The 21,448-nt window shown below is 52.4% G+C and overlaps 1 protein-coding gene across 4 annotated transcripts in view; it reads right to left on the bottom strand.

Annotated features, from left to right (window-relative positions):
• Positions 1 to 10,214: 10,214 nt before the first annotated feature.
• Positions 10,215 to 21,448, bottom strand: part of Zfhx2 (zinc finger homeobox 2) — a 32,921-nt gene continuing 21,687 nt past the window's right edge. For 3 of the 4 annotated variants that reach the window (XM_005377069.1, XM_005377072.1, XM_005377070.2), the window contains exons 5-10: positions 21,202 to 21,276; positions 20,744 to 20,802; positions 19,035 to 19,235; positions 18,451 to 18,577; positions 14,804 to 18,277; positions 10,215 to 14,519 (exon numbers count right to left, since the gene is read on the bottom strand). In XM_005377069.1, the coding sequence (XP_005377126.1) occupies positions 13,540 to 14,519; positions 14,804 to 18,277; positions 18,451 to 18,577; positions 19,035 to 19,235; positions 20,744 to 20,802; positions 21,202 to 21,276 (4,916 nt within the window). In that variant the 3' untranslated portion in view covers positions 10,215 to 13,539. The remainder of the gene's footprint in view (positions 14,520 to 14,803; positions 18,278 to 18,450; positions 18,578 to 19,034; positions 19,236 to 20,743; positions 20,803 to 21,201; positions 21,277 to 21,448) is intronic. The other variant, XM_013510428.1, reaches the window with a different exon arrangement.

Here is a 21,448-nt window from a genome sequence, read left to right as displayed (position 1 = left end):
AGTATTAATAGGAAGGTCAAGATAGGCCTCACTGAGCAAAGCACAAGAAGACAACTGTGCAGGTATTGGGGGGAAATGAACGCCAAGCACAGAGAACAGTCAGTACAAAGGCCACAAGGTGGGGAGCATATCTGGGTCCAAGTAGTCTTGTTCATGTTGGGGAGTTGTGGCAGTGGTGAGACTGAGGACTTTGCATCCGTCTGCATAGTGTCTCTGCCCCAGGGGCCCATCACTAAGCACTCTCACCCCCTCTTTGCTGCTAATGGCAGGTGGCCTAGAGAGTGGCTGGCAGGCAGAGTGATGGCTCCAGAAAACAGTATACAGTTTATCAATACTGAATTTTGTAGCCTGCCTCTGCTACCACCATCCTAGGGAGCTGGCCAGGCTTGGCAATGTTGTCTGATAATATAATAATCATCATTTATATTGCAGCTCTATAGTGCCTCTCCTGCTGATAGTGGCTCTGTGCCTAGGTGTTAGAAAGATAAAGCAGACTCTAGAAGGGAAGGAAAATCAAATAGGTCGAAATCCATGACTCTGATAGGGTGGAGTTTGGCCTCTCTCCCTCACACCGAGAGGGAATAATTTAGCAAAGATGCCACCTCAGGATAAAAGCAACCCTGAAATGCTTTCCTTAAAAACTTTGTCCTGTTAGAATATCTCAGTTTTGTCTCTTGCTCTCCCTAGTTGGTCAACTGAGTCACTTTGTCCCCCTCTATCCTGTGGTTTCTTAGAGGAGTGGTCAGCAGATGGACAGTGGGTTGTACTCTGAGGTTGCTCTACCAGCCCAGTGTCACAGGGCCATCAGAAGTATGGGCTTCTGTGAAAAGCCTTAGAGAGAGAAGGAGGAGATGGGGCAGATGGCACATTCATAGAGCTGGAAGGGAACTCATTTCCAGGCCTTTGCCTTGGAAATGTGGACGTAGATGTCTTATGGCAAATAAAGATTGTATTTCAAAGCTCTATTTTCTTTTTAGGATGGTGTGATGAATTCTCTTATGAAGAGTTAAATCCCCTTTGTTAAGTTGTGGGCAGGACAGAGCGGATATACTGGGAGAGTGGGTGTGAAATATAGTAAGCCCATGTAATAGGATCCAGAATCCAAAAGCAGTTTATTAATGTCCTACAGCCTTTAAAATGAGCCCCATCTCTGCCCATCACAGTTGGTCTCCATAAAGGGCCATGTAGGAAAGATGGGCTGGCACTGTGGCAGGAGGGAGGTTGATCGTGAGGGTGATGTGCATTCAGAAGCTCAGGGTGCTGGCGCAGGATTCTCACTGTAGTGAGTCACGTGACCCTGTAGGTTTAAGAGTGCATGTCTGCTTAAGGACTCTGACAGAGAGGTTAAATGACCTCAGGGACTCCAGATGCCAAAGTGAGGAGGGGAAAGGGGAAGCTGCTACACATGCAGCAGGAGATAGCTGAGGAGAAACTTGCAGTGTCCAGACCAGAATGGAACTGAGGCAGCGAAGGAAGAGAAGCTTCGGGTTGACGCCAGTGCTCTAGAGCAGAGTAGTGAGGGTGGGGCGGGGGTGTCCTGGAAGAAAGTGCAGAGAGGGCTTAGAACTGCAGTTCTGAGTTCAGGATATCAAGAACACATGAGAGATTGTGTGAACCAGCTCCTGCCCCCACCTGCACAGGGATACAGGATGGTCTCCAGGGGCAGGCAGCAGCTGCGTGGTTCAGGGGTGGAGGTGAAGGCAAGGGGCAGAGCCAGAAAAGACCAGGCCTTTGCCTTAGTCAGCAGAGGGAGGGGGGCTCTTTGGGAGGATCTTTCAGAACTCTGGGTAACTCTAAGTCCTGTACTGGCCTTGGCCTGGATTTTTAACAACCGAAATAGGGACAGTATGAAAGTAGAGTCAGATCTTGCACCTAATGCCATCACTGTCATTTAGTGGAATTGTGATCTTGGACAAATCTTCACCTCTCTGAGTGTCAGTTCTACTTTAAAACTGGGGAGGTAGACTTACTGGTTGCTGAGGGCTTTGTAGCTCTGAAAGTATGGGTCTGTGATTCTAAAGAGTAATAGTTTCTCCACCTTGAGCTTCCTGCATTACATTTGGAAGAGAGAGCCTTTCTGCTGTCCCTATTTATGGACTGCTAGAACCTTGCTGACAGGCAAGTTGCAGTGGCAGTCACCTGTAATCTCAGCTACTTAGAAAGCTGAGGGACAAGAACAAGTTTGGACGAGCCTGGGTAATACAGGGAAACTCTGTCTCAAGAAATACAAGTAGGGCTTGGTGATCTGTTGCTTACCTGGCATACTTGAGGCCCCAAGTTCAATCCCCAGTACTGCCAAAAAACTAAACAAACAAAAAAGAGTCCTGCTAATGGGGCTTCTAGAGTAGAACCTGTCCTGATCCCTTAATGACCTCAATGCAGAACACTTTGTAAGAATACAATTAAAAATTAAGGTCTGGCAAACATATACTAATACAAGAGAAAAAATTAGGATCTGAGGTTGTAGCTCACTGGTGGAGTGCTTGCTTAGCACACTCAAGGCTCTGGGTTAGATCCCCTGACCGGAAAAAAAAAAAAAAGTTAAAGTAAGGGTTTAAACTCATGACCAAATGAGTTTGAGAATCAGTAGGTTAAACACCATCATAGTTTCTCCTTCCTCCCTTTTTCCTTCCCTCCCTCCTTCCTTCTTTTTCTTTCTTTCCTTTTTTTCCTTCCTTCCCTCCCTCCCTTCTTTTTCTGAAATAGACTTCTCAGAGCCTTTAATATACCAGTATGCATTGTGAGGAAATATGTAGTATTTCCCACACTAACTTGATTGGAGGGGGTCCTTTACTTTTTTGAGGGCATCTCACCAGATTAGTACTTCACAAATACCCCTAGAAAGAAGTCTCACTAATTGGCATCTCTCTCTTTAAAAAACAACTACAGGAGTTCAAAATTAGATAGCTTTTTCTTGTCCTTCCCCCAAATTCTTGACTTTTCAGGTGGGTAGGAATGCCTACTTTTCTGCTCACAAACTCCAAGGACAGGCATTGTTTTTTCATGGTCTTCCTAAGGCAGCCATGCAGGCAACACTAGCGATTGTCCCCATTGGATTGACACCTACAGCTTGACAGAGGTAGAGCAGAGCGTGGGCCCCATGAAGCCCAGTCTCTTGGTGACAGTGTCTGAAGGTCAGTGTGGCTGGTTCATGGATATTAGCTGTGGATGCTCTAGGCTGGGCTGGGTGGAGGCGAGCTTGCAGATAAGGAATTGGTGATGTCTTCTTTGGGTGGGAAGGGCTTGGCTGTACTCATTTAGACCCCAGTTTTTATACCAGTGTTCCACGCCTACTTCCTACCAACTGGTCCATTGCCACTCTGCTTTCCCCCTCATCCCTCTTTTGGGTTCCTCTGTCTCCCCTGTTCCTCCAAGCAGGCAGGCTCTCCTTCTTCCCCCTCCCATCTCCACTTGTCTTCTTATCCCCTCTGCCCCGCCAGCCTGGCAGCCTGCCCTGTAGGAATGTTAATTAGCATTCACGATTTAATTAATTCAGTAGCTAATTAATGATTGGGGTGGGGTGGGGAGCTGGGGTACAGGGAGGGTTGGGGGCTGGAGGTGACAGGAAGAAATAGCGGAGCCTGCAGAAGGCATCGCAGATGGCTGTGCAGTGGCTGGCACGGTGCCCACCGCCATGGCTGCAAACACACTTGCGCGCACGCACACGTACACACACACAAAACCGGAAAGGGTGATCGAGGAATAAAATGAAAAGCAGGGAGAAGGGCACAGGGGCCCTGGGAACTGGGGCTGGGGGTGGGGAAGGCTCTAGATCCATTTGAATCTGCTCCGGAAGTGGAAGAGCAGAAAAAAAAGAAACCACAGGCGCAGACAGAAGAGAGCTCTCCCGATACCCCACCCCACCCCCAACCCCCCCAGCCACCCCTCCTCCCTGGCATGGTATTCATGGGCACCAGCTGAGGACAGGGTCCCCTCCCTCTGCCTGCCATAAATATTGGCACTGAGGACCCAGACTACGAAGAAGTGGACATTCCAAAGAAAATAGTTTTTCTTCTAAGTTGCTTTAAATATATATATACATATATATTTTATATATATGCACATATATATAATATGTATGTGTGTATGTGTATGTGTACACACGCAGATATATATATTTATGTATCTTGTAAAATTGCACCTGTACTGGCATGAGGGCGAAGGCGAGTGGAAGAAGGTGACGAGCCAGGAGGAGAGCACGCACAGATGGCTCGGTGGTGGTATGGTGTGGTGAGTTGTGGGGAGGAGGGGGCCTGCAGAGGTTGGGGGTGGGCGGAATGAGGACCCTGTTTTTCTCTTTTGCTGTAGATGGGGAGAGACAGAGAAAAAGAGAGAAAGGGGGTGGGGAGAGAAGCGAGACAGATGGCAGAGTGGAGAGGCGGCAGCCAGTGCCGGCACTGCCCAGCCTGGGCGGACCCAGCTCCCCACCCCGCCTGCCAGCTCTCCAAATGCCACCCTTCCCCCATCCTCCCCTTTACCCATCCCCCCAGCTTGGCACTGATCTCAGGGAGGGAAAGGGAGGGAGGCTGGGCAAAGAGCATCTGTTCCCTCCATTCTCCCAGCTCCATCGGCTGCCAACCTAGGGCCATCGTCTGTCTCCATCACCCCTCCGCCCGCTGCCTACCCACCCAATCCCAAATGGGTGCTGGATCAGGTGCCGAATCTGGCTGCCTCCTCGGGTACCAGTCACTGTGCATTGCTGTGTGTCTGCCACCGCTGCCTGGCACTCATGGGGCCGTGTGTGTGCGTGCGTGTGTGCATGTATATGTACGTGTAAGTGTGTGCTGTATGTGAGCCTCCTGGGCATGGGTGGGGGTTGGCATCGCGGTTGCCAATTTAATGTCCAACCAGAAGAACAGAGGGATGGAGTGGAAGAAGGAGGGGAAGGGTGTGGGGCCTGGGAGGGGAGAAGAGGGTGCATGAGTTGCTTCATTCTGCCTGCTTGCGGGCATTGGCACTGCAGCTGCCATCCCTGTGCCCATGTAGATGGGAGGAGGCGAATGGGGGGGCAGCGGCAAGAGTCCCCGTGCTCTGGGAGGAAGGCGCGGTTCACAGGAGCTGTTGGCATCACATCTGTCAGGCCAGTGCCCAGTGCTGGAGCAGAGGGGAATGGCGGACCCAGGAGGCAGGGAAGAGGGACAAGAATTGTTGCTGGTGTTGCTACCCTTCTAGAAGCTCAGCTCTGAGAAGTGGTTGGACTCTGTGGTGGTTGGTTCTGTTCCAGCCTGGGAAAGTGAAGTGGTGGAGAGTAGACGGGGAAGTGCCGAGAAAGTCCCAGAGCCGGCAAGGACGGATGTGCCACCATTGCCCGGGGAACTTGTTTGGGCTGGCAACATGGCCCTTTGTCAGAGCACTGAAGGAGACAGCAAGGGGACTGGGGCATGAAGGGGGTGGCACTGTCCATGAGACTGGCATGAGCGCTGGCATTGTGTAGAAGAGGGAAGGGTAATAGTGCCTCCTGCCAACCTGCTTGAAAGGGTTGTTGCGCCAGGAGTGAGAAAGTAGGAGGTGAGATGGGGGTCTTTATTGGAGAGAACAGACTTTTTTTCCTGCCAGGACCTGCTTCCCGTTTCTTCTTAAGGGTGAGGAATGGAATGACGGACAGGAAGCAGCGTGAGGACACAAAGGAAGAAGCACGCCATTGCTAAGACCCCAAGGAAGAAGGGTGGAGAGCGGCTGCCAGTCCTGCTTGGCCTCCAGCCAGTTCCTCGCTGAAGATGGCCACGTCCTCCCGTCGGGTCTGTACGTGCCAGTGTAGCAGGCGTGGCGGGGGCAGGGCTTGCTTGGTGAGCTGGGCTCCAGAGTGGCCAGGGCACCTTTCTGCCAGTCCTGTTTGGACTCTAACAAGTGAGGTGTCTGATTTTTCTTCCTGGTGCCTCCCTTTGCCTCACCCCTCTTTCATCCCTTCATCACCACCTGGGTCCTACTGCTTGGCACCCAACCAACTAGATGCCGCCACACTTGGCAGCGCTGCACTGGCATGTGAACAGCGTCTCGGGTCCTGGCACTGCGGCAAACCCAAAGCTGCCCAACGTGCTCACAACGCCACTCGGTGGCAAGGAGAGAGAGGAGGCCACACAGAGTGCCAGGCATTGGGTGGAACTCTGCTGGGAAGTGGCCAGAGAGGATGCCTCTCACAGCTGGCTTGAGCCAGCATTGTTTAGACCACCCTAGTTCTACCATTCTCCTAACTGGACACCCACCTCCTTCTTTTCCTCACTGCCTCCAAGCAGGGCACTTACATGGCACTGTACTGTGTTAGAATGCCTGTGCAAAGGGAGACTAGAGTACAGAGGCACACAAACCCCAGCTTTAGCCACACACAAGGCTTCAGGCCAGGGGACTGTATACCTCTCTGGGCTGCAAGAGCCGGTGGGTGAAAAGGGAGCCTGGAGAGAGAGATACGCCAGCTATGTCGTCACAAAAATGGGCATGTAGTGCAATGGTAGAGCACTTAGAGTCAATCCCAGCACTGGGAGAGAGAGAGAAAAAGATATCAGATACCAGAAGAGACTGGGAGGGATAGGGCATGAAGGAGAGACCTTCAGACCTTGCTGTTGGATATTGGGGTAGTAGGAACTGGTATATATCACCTTGTGCCTTGTGACCGGCTGAGCTGTGGTTGAGATGAACTTGTTCTTTCTGCTTTGTTAAAGTGTTCATATTCAATAAGGGTCCTAGATAGGTGGAGAGGTAGTCTAGGCCTAGAGAGGTAGGCAAGTGTTAGGAAGGCAATGGCACCTGGGACTTGCCCATCCGGAAAGGATGCGAGAGGATTTTGTGGTTAGGAATTTCTCAGTGACACCTCAAATGCAATTGGATAGGTTTCCATATCTTTGAATCTATGCTGGAAGGGAGAATGAGGATGAGCAGTGAGCTCTGGTAGAGGGAAAGGCCCCTTAGAGAAGAATCCCTGTATCTGTGGTAGCAAAGACTAGACTTGAGCTGCCATCTGGAAGAGTTTCTAGTTGGATTTGCTTTCCCTGCTTTCTGGATAAAAAGAAGCTGTAGATCAGTGGACTGGAAGATCTGTGGAAAATTTGGCTCTGGGTGATGTCAAGGAGGAGGCTAGGCCTGCCCAGAGGGAAGTGAAGCCATTCATTGCCCATGTGGGGCTGAGCTGCTCAGGGCTGGGAAAGTTCTGATTTCAGCATGTCTGGAGTGGATGGCAGCATCACAAGAAGTAAGGTGGTTTCCACAGCAGAGGAGAAAGCAGAAGGTACTCAGCCAAGGGGGTGAGTGAACAACGTTTATATTTTCTCTCCCGTTCAAGAGCAGTCACTGTAAGCCAAAGACACTGTTAGATTTCCAATACGTTGGAGGGTGGGTGAGTGACGTCGCTGTAGTGAAGACAGACCTGAGGGCAAGCCGGGACACTGTGCAGGAGCCCCAGGTGTGTATGGCAGGGCTGGTCCTGGTGCTGGAAAGCTGTGGCAAGTTAGAGGTGTATATGGGAATGAGCTCTCTTAGCTGGTGATTCCCAGCCTCCAGAGAGCATAGATCACTTTAGCAGGAGTTTCTGATTCAGATGAACTGAGGTATGGTCCAGGAATAGCATTTTAAACAAGCTCAGGTGAGCATGATGCTTGTGGACAAACCCCGAGAAACACTGTCCTGAGATGGCATTCACCTTGTAGGACAGTTGATCTAGTCTGGATTTCCCTTGCCTTAGCGTCTTTCTTCTTCCTCAGCTGTATTCATGTCCTTGTGCAGGCATGTTTGGGATATATGTTTGGAGAGAGAGAGAGAGAGAGAGAGAGAGAGAGAGAAAGGGAAAGAAGGAGGGGGAGAGAGAGAGGGAGAGAGAGAGAGTGTGTGTGTGTTGGGTAGGAGGGATTGTGAAGTCCAGTCAGACACTTGTCACTTGTTAGCATAATGATTTTCATTGGCTGTTATTATCACAGAAAAATCCCTTTGGAAACATTGTGAAAATCATTCCTCCCTTCACCCCAAATTCTCAATGGCTTTTTGCCTATGTATTTCTCAAACCTTATCATGAAAAACCATTAGGTTATGAGCATTGCCAGGAGATTGTTTTCTGTGGTCCAGTGAGACTTGTGTGGATTTTGTGGCAGAGTACAGGATAGGCCTTCGTCACACGCCTTCCTGCCGGCTGGATCCTGGGTGGTGAGGTAGGGTCAGCAGAACACAGGGCCAAGCTTACTGCTGACACGCAGCAAATTCCAGAGCTGCTGTTCAAACATTTGGTGGGGGTCCAGAAGTGAGCAGTGTAGGCATTCTTCAAGCCGAGAAGATGTGGTGCAGTTTTCACATCAGGGAGGGACTGTGCGGTGGAGCAGTGCTGAGTCCCTGCTCATAACTTGTTCCGGTACGTAGCTTTGTTTGTGAAAGAATACGCGTGGCTGGATAAGGCTACAGGGACAGGTTAGGCTTCCTTCTGGTCCAGCTGTACTCACCCTGCTTCTCCACTAGACCTTAGCGATGTACAACTCCATGGCCAGGGAACTGCAAGAAACACCAGACTCAGCCTGACAGGGCATGACAGTTATCCTATGCTTTGTGAGAGGGCCGGCTGAATCCTCTGTGTCAGGAGAGTCACCGGACTGTTACACAGTTCAGTCATCCAGCATGTCACTAATGCCTTCTTATGAAGTGCAGAGTCTCCCAGAAGGGACTTTTCCTCAGGATTACTTTCTATCTTTCCCCAAAATTGATGGATCATGGTCCACATTTGCTACCAATGGCCTCACTCAACTTTTGTTTCCTCTGATCTTTTCATACTGTATCCATACTATGATCCCAAAGGCCCTAATGCTTGGTCTATTTCTTTTCTTTTCTTTTTTTCTGGTACCGGGAATTGAACTCATGACCTCACGCTTGCCAGGCAGGTGCTGTGCCGCTGAGCTATGTCCCTGGCTCCTGCTCCTTTTCTTGTACACGTGTTCTCTTGGTATTTTCTTTTTCTTTCTTTTTTTTTTTTTTTTTTTTTTTTTGGTACTGGGAATTTCAGGACCTTGCACTTGCCAGGCAGGTGCTGCGCCACTGAGCTACATCCCCAGTTCTCTCTTGGTATTTTCTTTTTTTGTTTTTTTTGTTTTGTTTTGTTTTGTTTTTTTTCTGGTGCCAGGGATCGAACTCATGACCTTGCGCTTGCCGGGCAGGTGCTGTGCCACTGAGCTAAATCCCCAGCCCCTCTCTTGGTATTTTCTAAATGTATCCTTTAGGAATGATACTCTCACAGGTCCAAGTTTTTGGCTAGTGTCTGAGAGAAATGCCCTCCCTTGTCCCCACTATACCAGATTCTTCCTACAACACCAGTCCCGGCCCACTTTGCCCTGATTCAGGGTAATATAAGAATTTTTCTAAGCCAGGGGTGGTAGTGCACGCCTGTAATCCCAGTGCTCAGGAGGCTGAGGTAAGATCTCTGTGAGTTCACCAGCCTGGACTACACGTGAATTTAAGCCTTGCCTGTGATGCATAGTGAGACCCTGTCTCAAAGAACAAAGCAAAAATCTTTCCAAAACCTCCTCCTATTTGTCTTTCCTACCTCTCCTTGGAGCCCAGAGTTGTTTAAGATCTTTTTCCCCCATTCCTTATCTACTTTGGTGTGACAAAAACTAGCATGTACTGGTGAGTGTTTCTACTTTGTGGGAGTAAAGTATGATCTGGAGACACTTTCTCTGTTTTTCTGTCTCTGTCTCTTTCCTCCTTATGTCTGCCTTTGTCCTGTGGGTGCCTTGCTGGCATTTGTGTGTATCCCTGGAGACCTTGCAGCTGGGGTCTGCTTCTCTTTGTTAGCATGAATTGCCTGTTTTGCTAGTGTACTTATGTACACAGAGCTCTCTCTGTATTTCAGGTGTGAATATCTTTACAAGGATGAATGATCGGATGACCACATGTCTTAAAATTGGTCAGGATGTGGAGATTTGGGGAAATAAATGATGTGGTCTATTAGCCCTGAAAGTGGACAGGGAACAAATAGAATAAGCAGGTGGGTCCTACTATGCCTGGAATAATTGGCTGTCTTGGTTCTTATGCATGCTTCTCTTAAGTACACTTTAAGGAAAGGGTAAAAACAGGTTTCTTTTTGTAGCCCTGCTGCAGATGTTGCCCCATTTGGCCACTAAGGCTTTAAAGTTTCTCATGTTCAGCAGTTTGATTTTTGTTCCTATTAAGAATTGGGTACCTTAGGGCTGGGGATTTAGCTCAGCGGCAAAAGCGCCTGCCTGGCAAGCGCAAGGTCGTGAGTTCGGTTCCCAGTACCGGAGAAAAAAAAAAAAAAAAAAAAAAAAAAGAATTGGGTACCTTAAGTTATCCTCACAAAGGTTCTGGTTTAGAACAAAGATAGGCAAGATCAATTATACTTCCTGCCTCTCAGTAATGACCCTGGCATAAGTAGGGACGTGCATTTGGGTGCCTCTTTAGGACTGCATATTTCAGAAATCTTAGTTCTTTGCCCCAAGCTGTGGAAGACCCGTCTTATGAGCCATCAGTTCAGGCTTACATTATACATAGGCTGGGATAGGGTGCTATAAATTAGGTGTTGATGTGCTAGGTGCTGGAGTTCAAATCTGTTACTCCACAAGATCCTGGAGTACTAGATGTGGTCACCTGCAGGATTCTGCACAGGGCTAGGCTGATTCAGCCTTCTGTCTACCAGAACTACCACCACATGTTGTTCTCTGAAGCAAGGTTATTGCTAGGGATGTCTAGTATGAAAGAGGGCCTGGGAGGAATGCTCCTTGGGCACATGGAATGGAGAAGCATGCTGCTTGGCCTGTCCACAATCAGCCAGGCTCTCTTCCCGCTGAAATTCCAGGATAGAGTTGTTCAGTGACAGCTCTTCACTCCTGCTATGCATGTACGCAGTGCCTCAGGGCCTCCTTGGCTGGGGTGTTTAGGTGTGAGGTATTGGAGGGCAGGAGGAGAATTTCTTCTCACTGCATTAACTTTTTTTTTTTTTTTTTGCATTAACTCTTGAGGAAAACATTTATAGTTCAAAGTAAAGCCACCCTACCCAGGTTATAAGCCCCTACAATGCATGACACCATGCTTTTTGATCATCCAGGACTAGGTGTTTGCCAAAGTTTCTTTAAAACGTTTCTTCTTTTTCTCAGTTTTCTCAAGTTTTATACATGAGTCACATTCCCAGAGAGCACAAGGTGAAAAAGCGTCTTTCCTCATATGCATGCTGCTAAGAAAATAGTTTTATACACAGAACTTTAAAGGGAGAGGGAAGAGGACAAGGAGGGTGGGGTACAAGAGGAATGTTGAGAAGCAAGAAAGGGACAGCAGCAAACGCCAGACCACAGCGGGTCATTTCTCTCCCATTGTCAACATTGGTAACTGACATTTTTGGTATCGTCAGAATAACTCGCTCCACCCTGCCTGCAGTTGGCTGGGATAGTAATTTTTAATTTTAGAAGTAGATGGGACAGGAAGCAATATTCACAGAATACATGGGGACTAAGGACTGAGTTGAATTTTTTCTCTCCCTTATCCCCTCCCATCTTTTCTGTACACCAGCCACTGCTTCATGATTAGCGTTTACAGAGCAGAGTCACTGACAGCCTGGGAGCTCTAAGTCCCAGGGCTGACTTACAAGTATTAAATGGGTAATAGTGGAAGCAGCCTGAGTGGAGCGATCTCAGGGATAGAGGAGTAGGAGAAGGTTTCTGGGTGACACAGGAAATTTTGCAGGCTTTTGTTTGCTAAAATAAAACACCTAATTCTCTATCCTGTTCCACCTTAGCTGGGCTTTGGAGTTGTCAGAATTAACCCCTGGAAGTTACGGAGGCAGTGAGGTGAGGCGGCTTTACCCCTCAGTTTTCTTCTGTGGGGTCCCCGAGTGATAGCACCCTGTCAGTGACTCACCCTGGGCTTCAGCCCTCTCCTTGCATACCCATTGCCTCACATGGTGTCAGCTCAGACCCCTGGGTCCACTGTAGATGCCCGCTGTGTAATGGAGGAGCTGAGCTGGGTAGGCTGGAGCGAGCAGGACAAGGGCAGAGGATAGGGGGTAGAAGAGCAGATGGGGAACAAGGGGCCCTGCAAAAGCAAGGAAGGTTCAGTATCCGGAAGTGTGATGGGGCCACAGGAGAGGGGAAGAGTGGTTTGTGGAAAAGGTAAATGAGTGGAAACGGTGGTAGGCAGGAGAGACCTCAGCTTCACGAGACAGACTGCCCCATCTACCCACCCCTTTCTTCCTGGGACTGCCAAGGTGCTTCTGGTGACATGGCTTTTCTGACAGCTGAGAAAGGGGGGATGTTACCTATCTTGGCAATAAGTCGGGGAGATGGCCCTGTCTCTCGCTGGAGTCCCGGCTCTTCTCCACACTACCAGCCTCGCCTGTGAGGCTGGCATGGTGAGGAGAAGGCCGCAGTGCTTCCAGTCCTGTGAGGATCACCAGACACCAGCAAAAAGTTAAAGCCATATGCTTCTCCAGAGGCAAGGTGGTTTAAAGACACCTTTAAAACGGGAGGGGTGGCACAAACAGGAAGAAAAAACCCACTTGTTTGATGGAAGAGGTTTTTTTGTATTTTCCAAGTTTTTCTTTAGTTCATTTCTCTGATCTCTCCATCTCTCTTTTGTGCGTATGTGCACGCACTCTCTCTCGCTCTCGTTTTTTTGGTTGTGTGTTTCAGTCTTTTTAAAATAACTTTGGATTTGCCGTTGGTGGGCAGCGCTGGTCCCCAGAGGCCGAACTGCCCCGTAACAGGGGAAGGACAAGGGGCAGGCCCATGGCTGCTGAGAGGATCTCTGTGTTTAAAGCCTTTGAGAATAAACTACTGCAGTTCCCAGGGAGCAGGGTGGGGCTGGCAGAGGGGTTCCTGGGGCAGCTTTTCCTAGAGTCCAGGCCCCAGCGCCCCACTGTCAGGTGAGGAGAGGCTTAGGAGGGAGGGGTCTAGGGAGAGTGAACTGGGAGCACTTCTCCTCCTGCCAACCTCCAGTTTGGTTAAGAGTTTTGTGGGCTCCCTGCCCATCTCAGGCTCCAAACCTGGGAGCCCACTGTGTTTTTGGGAAGTTTGAGCGGTATGATGCTCTAGACAAGGGGGTGCGAAGAAGGGGGAGTGGCAGAGTTTATTTTGTCCCCCTTCTTTGTCTTGGGTTTTATTTTCTCTTTCTTCTTTTTCTTTTCTTCTTTTTTTGTGTTTTCTCAGTGGAATATCATGGGACAGTGTGTATGTGTGTGCATTTATAGGAGTGGGGGAGTGCTGAGTCAATGGGGAAAATGAAAATGGAACAAAGGGTACATTTTGTGTATGGCAGGCAGACAGATATGAGTAATAAGGGTGCCAAGGTGTGTGTGTGTGTGTGTGTGTGTGTGTGTGTGTGTAGACATCAGGCAAGGGTGACATCCGCAAGGACCGAGGAGAAAGGTCAGCGTGTGTTTGTGGGGCACGGGAGGAGGCAGGACTCTGCTGGAGGTGGGATGCGTGAGGCCCACTGACGGTGGGAACTGAAAGATTCCCAGCAGGTGGGCGGAGCCGAAGGTTGGGGCCAGGGATCAGAGCTCCCACCAAACACCCTTTGGGGTTAAAGTAGGAGCCCTCCTGTCTCCCATCTTGGTTTATCTGTTTATAAAGCTAGAAGTGTAGAGGTAGTAGTAGTTTTTGGGTTGGAGTCCGTGTGAGGTAATCTTGCTTCCTCTTTGGCAAAAGCCACAGCAGCCGGGGCAGCAGTGGCAGTGTTGGTGACGGTGATGGGTGGGCCCCCTGGGGGCGGGGCTGCCTTGCGCCTGTGGGCCGAGGAGCGTAGGTGGGAGGCCAGGGCTTCACGGCCACTCAGCAGCACCTCACATGCCAGGCAGTGGTAGGTGCAGATGGGCACCCGTAGTGGGGGGGGCATGGAGCCCCCAGAGCCCCGCCCAAAGAAGCAGAAGGATCTCTGGTGGGCAGTGGCTGGGGCCTCCCCATCAAATGCCATCTTGCAGTGGCGGCACAGGTAGCGGTGAGTCACATCCACGGTGGAGATGCCAGCACTGCCTGTCAGCAGCTCATCAGCCTCGCCAGCTTCTCCCTCCCCAGGAGCTGGCAGTTCAGGAGGCTTTGGAGGTGCTGTGGCTGTGGGCTCAGGGGGCTGAGGTGGTGGCTGGAGTAGGGTGTTGGGGAGCAGCCCAATGAGGGTCTGAGGTATCACAGGGTTCATGGGAAATAGCCCCTTCTTCATGCCATAGAGCTGCTGGAAGTAGGCCCCCTGTAACTGGGGGCCAAAGACAGCTGGCGGTGCTGTCCCCCCTGCAGGGGGCAAAGGGAAGGGCAGGAATTGGCCTCCCAGTAGGGCTGGGACAGTAGCCTTCAATGCTTTGAGGTTCTTGAGGGCATCAGCGGAGGAGTTGCTAGGGGCCGTAAGTGGCTTTCGCTCACCAGAGACCTTGTTCCCCGAGGGCTCAGTGGGCGGGCCCGGGACAGGGTCAGTGGTGCTTGCTGTGGAGGTGTTGGTTTGGTCGGGCACAGGTCTCTGAGGTAAGGGGCGGCCTGGGCCAGCAGTCTGGACCACTGTGGTAGCAGGCAGGACCGAAGTAGCAAGGCTGAGGAGGCCTGAGGAGGCCGCAGGGCCTAGCAAGATCAAAGGGTAGTGAAGGGTTAGCCATTTCCTGCTTCCACAGATCTTTCTGCTATGGACCACTTCCTGCCACACACCCGCATTCCCATCACCCAGCTCCCACGCTCCCTTCCCACCGTTCCCCGAAGAGCCTAGGCAGTGATGGCGAGCTTTTGAGAGCCTTCGGTGTTTAACAGCCCACTGCGGCACGCATGCCGTAGGTTTGTCACCACTGGCCTAGACCACAAGAAGAGACTGGACATGGGCGAGTCAGGAAGGAAAAGCAAGGGCTACTCACCTGCACTGAAAGGAGCTAAGCTGCCAAGTGGTGGCTGGGCCAGAGCTGGGCCAGACAAGAGGACAGGGGCCAGGCGAGGCAGGGCTGGGGCAGCCCCGAGGGGCATGGAGGCAGATGTGGTGGCAGGTGAAGCCTTGGGAGCTGGGGTTGCCTCAGGTGCTGGGGCCAAGTCATAGCACTTGCTTTCGCTCTTCAGCTGGGCTCGGACTGCCTCCTTGAGCTTGGCCAGGTGCTGGCGGGAAAAGAGATGGCCTCGGCAGGAGACATAGAAATCATACTTGACATCACAGTAGGGGCAGTCAGTGCGCTGGGTTGCTGAGGGGCCCTCGCTGCTGCCCCCATTTCCCCCAGCGGCCATGCCCTGCAGTTTGGCCTTCTTTTCTTTGGCCCGAGCATTCTGGAACCAAACCTGAATGACTCTCTTGGGCAGCCCAATCTCCTCCCCCAGCACCTCACACTCCTGCATGGTGGGGGTGCGGTAGGCTTCATAGCAGGCTTTCATGATCTTCAACTGTAGGCTGCTCATCTGGGTCCTATAGCGCCGCTGCCCCATCCCATCAGGAGCCCCGTTCCCGCCTCCGGGGCCCCCACTGGTCCCTCCAGCCCCAGGGGACTCCGGTTCAGCCAGACTGGAGGCAGATGAGTCACTTAGGTCTCCTGCAGAGGGACTGCAGGCCTCGCTGTCTGGAGAAGCTTTAACTGATTCTTCGGGGCCCTCGTCCTCACTGGGTGGAGCAGGAGGTGGGAGAGGTGGAGGTGGCTCTGCTGTGGATGTACTGGCCTCCTTCCCTGGAGGTGGGAAAGGCATGGGCCCAGCACCTGGGGTGGCCATGGTGCAGGGAAAAGCAGGTGCTTCCCTCTTTGGGGCCTCCTTCCCAGTCCCGTCGTCTATCTTGCCCAACAGGAGGTTGAACTTGGGGAAGGGTGCAGGGGTAGATGCGACAGGAGGTTTGACTGCAGGGCTGGGCAGCCCCCCAGGAGTGCTTCGAAACTGGCCTTTCCGCTCCCTGGCCCTGGTATTCTGGAACCAGACCTGCACCACTCGCTTTTTGAGCCCCACCTCCTCAGAGATGCAGTCGAGCATCTTGCGTGTTGGGTTGGAGTCCTGCATGTACCAGCGGTACAGGATCTCCAGCTGCTCAGGCAGGATGGTGGTGCGCAGGCGCTTGTCCCTGGGGGGCTCCCCATCTGCTCCACACCCCGCTTCACTGCCTGTGGGGGACAGGCTGCCATCCTCATGCTTCCTTTTGAGGGGTGGTCCTGGCACTGGTGAGGTGCCTGCCACCAGAGGATTTCTCTCCCCAAACACCAGCAAGGGCAGATCTAGGAGCTGGGAAGGGGCGCTGGGTTGCACAGATGGCAAGAAATGTAGGCGGCGGTGACTGGTTAGGAGGTCCTGGCTGGGGAAGGAGACAGCACACTGCTCACAGGTGTGGGCTGGGGAAGGCGAGGGAGGGGCCTTCCCTTCCGGCTCTTTGCTTCCTGGCATTGCTGCCTCTGCCTGGCTCAGCTCCTCCACTTCTGCAGGTTCTGGCGATGGACCCTTAGGCCCTGTTGGGGCTTCCAGGCCCCGTTCCTCCTCTGTATCTTCTTCCACCTCTTCCTCCTCTTCCCTTCTCTCTGCCTCTTCCTCTTCCTCCCCAGGAGTCTGATCATCATAACACTTCTTGAGGTGCCGTACCAACTCAAAAACGCAGGAGAAAGTGCAGTGGCATCGCCTGCAGCCAGAGGCTCCCCCGGAGCTTCCTCCAGTTGGCACAGGCCCACCTTCACAGGCATTTTTGCGTGCTTTCTGGCGGGCATTCTGGAACCACACAACTACCACACGGCTGGCCAGACCCAACAGACTTGAGAGCCGCTCCACCTCTCCATCCTTGGGGTAAGCACTGGTCTCAAAGAAAGACTGCAGGGCCTGGGTCTGGAACTCTGTGAATTTGGTTCTGGAGAACCTGCGGCCTGCAGGTGCTAGGGGAGGAAGGTTCCCTCTGGAGCTTTCTTCCTCCTCCGTAGGCCAGCATCCTCCTGCCCGGCTTTGCTCTTCAGGGGCATGGGTCCCCCCTGCCTCAGGCTCTGGGACTAGGAAAGGTGGGCCCAACTGAGGGGCAGGTGACTTGAGAGACACATCAGGAAGTTTGGGGGGCTCCACAGGGGGTGGGTATAGGCTATCATAGCTCTTTCGAAACTGGGCAGCATAACGACTCAGAGCCTCAAAGGGCAGAAAGCGGCGGTGGACGTGCTCCTCATGTGTTTTGAGGATAAGCATATTGGAGAAGAGTTTCCCACAGGCCCCACAGGCCAGCTTGTCCCCACCCCCCAGGGCCTCTGGAGGAGGTGGTGTTGGGGGAGGGGGCACAGCCTGCTTCCCTTCATTGTACTGAATCACCAGCTCAAAGCCAAAGTTTTCTAGAAGGGCTTTGGCTGCGGTGCGGGTAGCCTCATTGGGCAGTGGGTGGGATGGTGAGGATGGCCCTGCCTCGTTTCCCTCCTCAGCTAGGACTGGCCGCTCCCATTCCTGCTCGGCCAGCTCAGCCCTAGGGGGTGGAGGTGGAGGAGGTGGGGTGACAGCTGGCAGGGACAGCATAGGTGCAGGGCCAGCTAATGCCAGCTTGGGCCCCGCCTTGAGGTCATGGAGGTAGAAGGGCAGGAGCAGCTGCTGCTGCTGGAGCTTAAGCAGTGATTCGGGCACCAGAGGAAAGGGGGGCAGCACTGGTGGAGTGAAGATGGGGGCTGGGAATCGGTGCAGATCCAAGGGGGCAGGAGGTGGGGACAGGAAGGGCAGTCCAGATATGAAGCCACTGGGGTCAGGGCCCTTCTTCTCAGTGCCCGCCTCCCCCTCAGTCTCGCTTTCCTTGGGCTCTTCTTGGCTACGCTCTGGCCCCTCAGCCTTGGTGTCGGCCTTGGCCCCTCTTGAGCGAGTCTGGTGCAGAACTGACCGCATGTGGATCTCCAGGGTGGAGCTCTGGTTGTAGGAAACTCGGCAGACTGTGCACTTGAAGGGCTTGTCTGCGGCAGTGGTAGTGGTTGGTGGGGCACCAGCCTCTCCTCGGGCAGGGCCTGAGGGGTCAATGGCAGCCTTCTTCATCTTATGCAGGTGGGAGACAGAATTATAATGAACCAAAAGGATGTTCTTCTGGGTAAAGGACTCTTTACACACAGTGCACTTGTAGGGCCGGGCAGGGTCAAGAAACTTGTCCAGGGCAAAGTTAGTGGTTTTCCGATAGGTCAGAGGGTGGCGAGGATCAGCTGGGGTTGGCTCTGCAGAGCGAGGCTCCCCCATGGACCCATCTTCTTCTTCAGTCATGGTGGGTGGAGGAGCTACTTCTTCAGCTTGGGTGTCAGGCTGAGGGACTGGAGATGGGGCTGGAGAAGACGGTTGCTCAGGGCTTCCCAGGGGCTTATCTGGAGCCTCAGATGGGGCCAGAGGAGGCTCAGGAGGAGGATCTGGGCTGGCTTCTGAAGTCAGGTTAGGGCCTTCTACGGGAGAGAGAAGAGGGTGCAATAGGCAGGGAACTTCACTCAAGATGGGCCCCACCCACTTAAAATCCGGGGCAACAAATCCTGGCTTCATTTTCTTCAGACTTTCGTGGCCCATGGAGATCAGGTACCCTTTCCTGCCCCCTTGGAAGATATGCCGTCCCCTTCCTTACCTGCTGCCTGGTCTCTGCTGGGTGTGGGCTCTGGCCCAGGGGTGGGGGCTTCGGAGCCATCCTCCAGAGGGCTTAGTGAGGGCCCAGGCAGCACTTTGGTTGGAAAGGTCATCTCTACAGTTGTGGCCTGTAATGTAAGAATCCCTAGTGGCTTCACCATACCCCACTCCCACTGCCCCCTGTGCTGTTCGTGTCTGAGCCCTCTTCCCACGGATCAGCCTCCTCTCTGGGTACCTCTACTGACTGCTTTCCCCACTATGAAGGCCTGGGCTCCTCTCAGCCTCCCTCCCTCCCCAGGCCAAAGTCCTCTTTCCTCAAGACCACCTAGCCCTGGCAGGCCTGGGGCTGCAGTCTTGTCTGTGTTCTCCAGATATAATGGAAGTAAGAAATGCTGAGTTTTCTCATCCAGTAGATGCAGCTAGCCAGGCTTGGTGCTGAGAGTTCCTCCAGTTCCACAATCCCACTTCAGGTCTGTGAAATGCTACTTTCTTCATCACCCCCCTCAACACATGCACTTGTCTGCATGTGCACCGCACAGCCCCGACTGAGCCTCACCGGACCATCCTCGCGCAGCTCGTACTTACCACAAGCAGCAGCTTCTCGACACACTCGGGTACCACGTTGTGCAGGTGGCTGAGGTGGAAGTGCAGGGCAGGCCGGCCTACCAGCTGCTCCTGGCACAGGGGGCACCTGTATTTGGGCTGCACTGCATGCTGGGAGAGTGTGTGAGCCCTCACCTGGTCAGATTCTGGGCTCAGGAAACTGCAGTATGGACAGCAGTACACCTGGGAAGCACAGATGGACAGTGGAGGTGTCAGGGGAAGGGGGGGGCAACACACGGTCATTTGCATTCGTCAGTGCACTACTGTCCCTCCTCCCAGTGCAGTAGGAACAAGCCAGATGGGAAGGCATCTCAGCCCCAAGTCCTGAAAGCTGGCGTCCCAGCTTTCAGGCGTCTCACGTCCCCCTTGGACTGAGACACAAGATTGAGCCTAGGCCACTGCCTTCTTCCATTCTCTGGCACTCTCTCATCATTCCAGCCTCTATTTTTTTGTTATTTGTTTTTCTGTGTCTCTGCTAACCTACTCAATTCTCCAGCTGACAGGTAGCCCTGTACCTGCCTGTCTCACATTTCGTTTTCTTACGCATGCCTGTCCTGTCTGTAACTTCTCCGTGAAATGCCTCCAATTCCTTTGGGCACTTTCTGGACCCTGAGTCTCTACCCACTTTTGTCATTCAAGGCCCCTGAATGTTTCTCATGGAGGGGTCCGAACTGTCTGCTCAGAAACTGGCTCATTCTCCCTTGGGCTCGGCTGCTCCTACTTTTTCTTTTTTTCCCTGTTTTTATACTCTGAACACATGCCACATCTTTCCCCAGTGGTCCTGGAAAATTCTGGTCTGGTCCTCAGCACACTCCTGCCCATATCTCAGGAGGGGTGGAGCCAAGGTAGGCCTGCTGTCACCTGACTTCTGCAGCTGTCCAACCTGCATTTTGCCTGAGCTACAGAGCAAGCTTGTCTGTGGCTCATTTCCTCTCTCTCCCGTCACCTGGAGTGGGTGGCTGTGGAGGAGAGAATCCAGGCGCTCATCTTAAGGCACCCACTAGCCCTTAGAGCAGGCACCATGGCAGGAGAAGGAGTTAAAAAGAAGAGACGCTGAGAATACAGCTGCCACTGCACACTGTAGTGCAGCTGGAATGCTGTGAGTCCCAGGATGGCATCTCAAGACCAGAGGGTGGGAATCCCTCGGAATCACCATTTTCAGATCACAAAGCCAAACCACTCCTAGATCCTGCTAGGTCTGAATCCTGGGGGCCTAGAGGTTTGTAGGATGTGTTTTCAGGGTGAATCATTTGGTTGGTGCTTCTATCTTCAAGAAGAGGGTGCCAGGACAGTTCTGTCCAGACTCGGGGCTTTCTGGAGGATGGAAACATCTGTGTATAGTTGTTTCTCTGCCGTTGGTCCTTTTGTTCGTTGTGTTTTACCTTTCCCCTTTCATCTCTTTACTTTTTCCTCCTCTCCTTCCATCTGTCTCTAGTCATTCCTACTTTAATATAGTTCCTCTCTTTTACCTTTCCCTCCAACTCCTACCATCCCCTCTTCTCATCTGGTATGCTTCCCCTCTTGGGCCAGCTCTGCCTTGTTCATGCTGAACATACGTAACTGCCCTGGATATAATTTCTCACATGTGGTATTCTGAATGAAATGTCACAAGCATACTAAAGCCCCTAGAATATGAGCGGATCTCAGTAAACACCCTGCCCCCAGCTCGTCCCAGTTTCCCCAGTTCTGACCGTGGTCTGGTTGGCACTGTCTCTGGAAGGACCAGTCCTGTTCTCTGCCTCTTCAGAAGCTGAGGGTGAGAGGAGAGCAGATTAAGAGACTCCGATAGGCCTCCCTTGTCTGTTCACAGACCCCCACCCCTTCAGATGCTTTGTAGCAGAGAACTTCCAGGGCAACAAAGTGGGCTCTCGAGAACAGGCAAAAGGTGAGGCCCAACTCAGTAGCCGGGCAGGGGCTGACTGTAGGTTGGTAAGATGGCCAGGTTTGGGTCCTCAAAAAGGGTAGAAGCACCGAGGCCTCCCTGGCTCAGCCTCCCTTCCCTCTAATGAGCCCTTTCACGGATTAGTTTTGTTCCTTCAGCATGGGAGGTTTTGCTGGGGGCTGAGATCTCTGCAAGGTCCCGTGAGCATCTCAGAATGTGTGACGACTTGGAGAGAAGAAAGCAAATGGGACCAGAGAAGCAACTCACCCAACTGTTCTGTCTTGTTCTGGGGATCTTTCTCAAGGGTGGATGGCTCAGCTAGAGGGGTGACAGGAGCCTTCCCTGTGTAGGAGGGGGGAGAGTCAGCTTTAAGAGGTGAAGTGTCAGGGAAAGGAGGACAGAGGAAGCAGGACAAGCAGCCAGTCAGTGATGAAGAGAACAGATGGGTGATCAGCAGACAGGAGAGGGCAAAAAGCCCCCGAATGAAATCACCATCCAGAGGGTGAAAGGAAAG

Source organism: Chinchilla lanigera, unplaced genomic scaffold (assembly GCF_000276665.1).
Source record: "Chinchilla lanigera isolate Chin_1 unplaced genomic scaffold, ChiLan1.0 scaffold00008, whole genome shotgun sequence".
Lineage (NCBI taxonomy): Eukaryota > Metazoa > Chordata > Mammalia > Rodentia > Chinchillidae > Chinchilla > Chinchilla lanigera.
The sequence above is the reverse complement of the archived record's forward strand: the minus strand, read 5'-3'. Positions and strand labels throughout refer to the sequence as shown.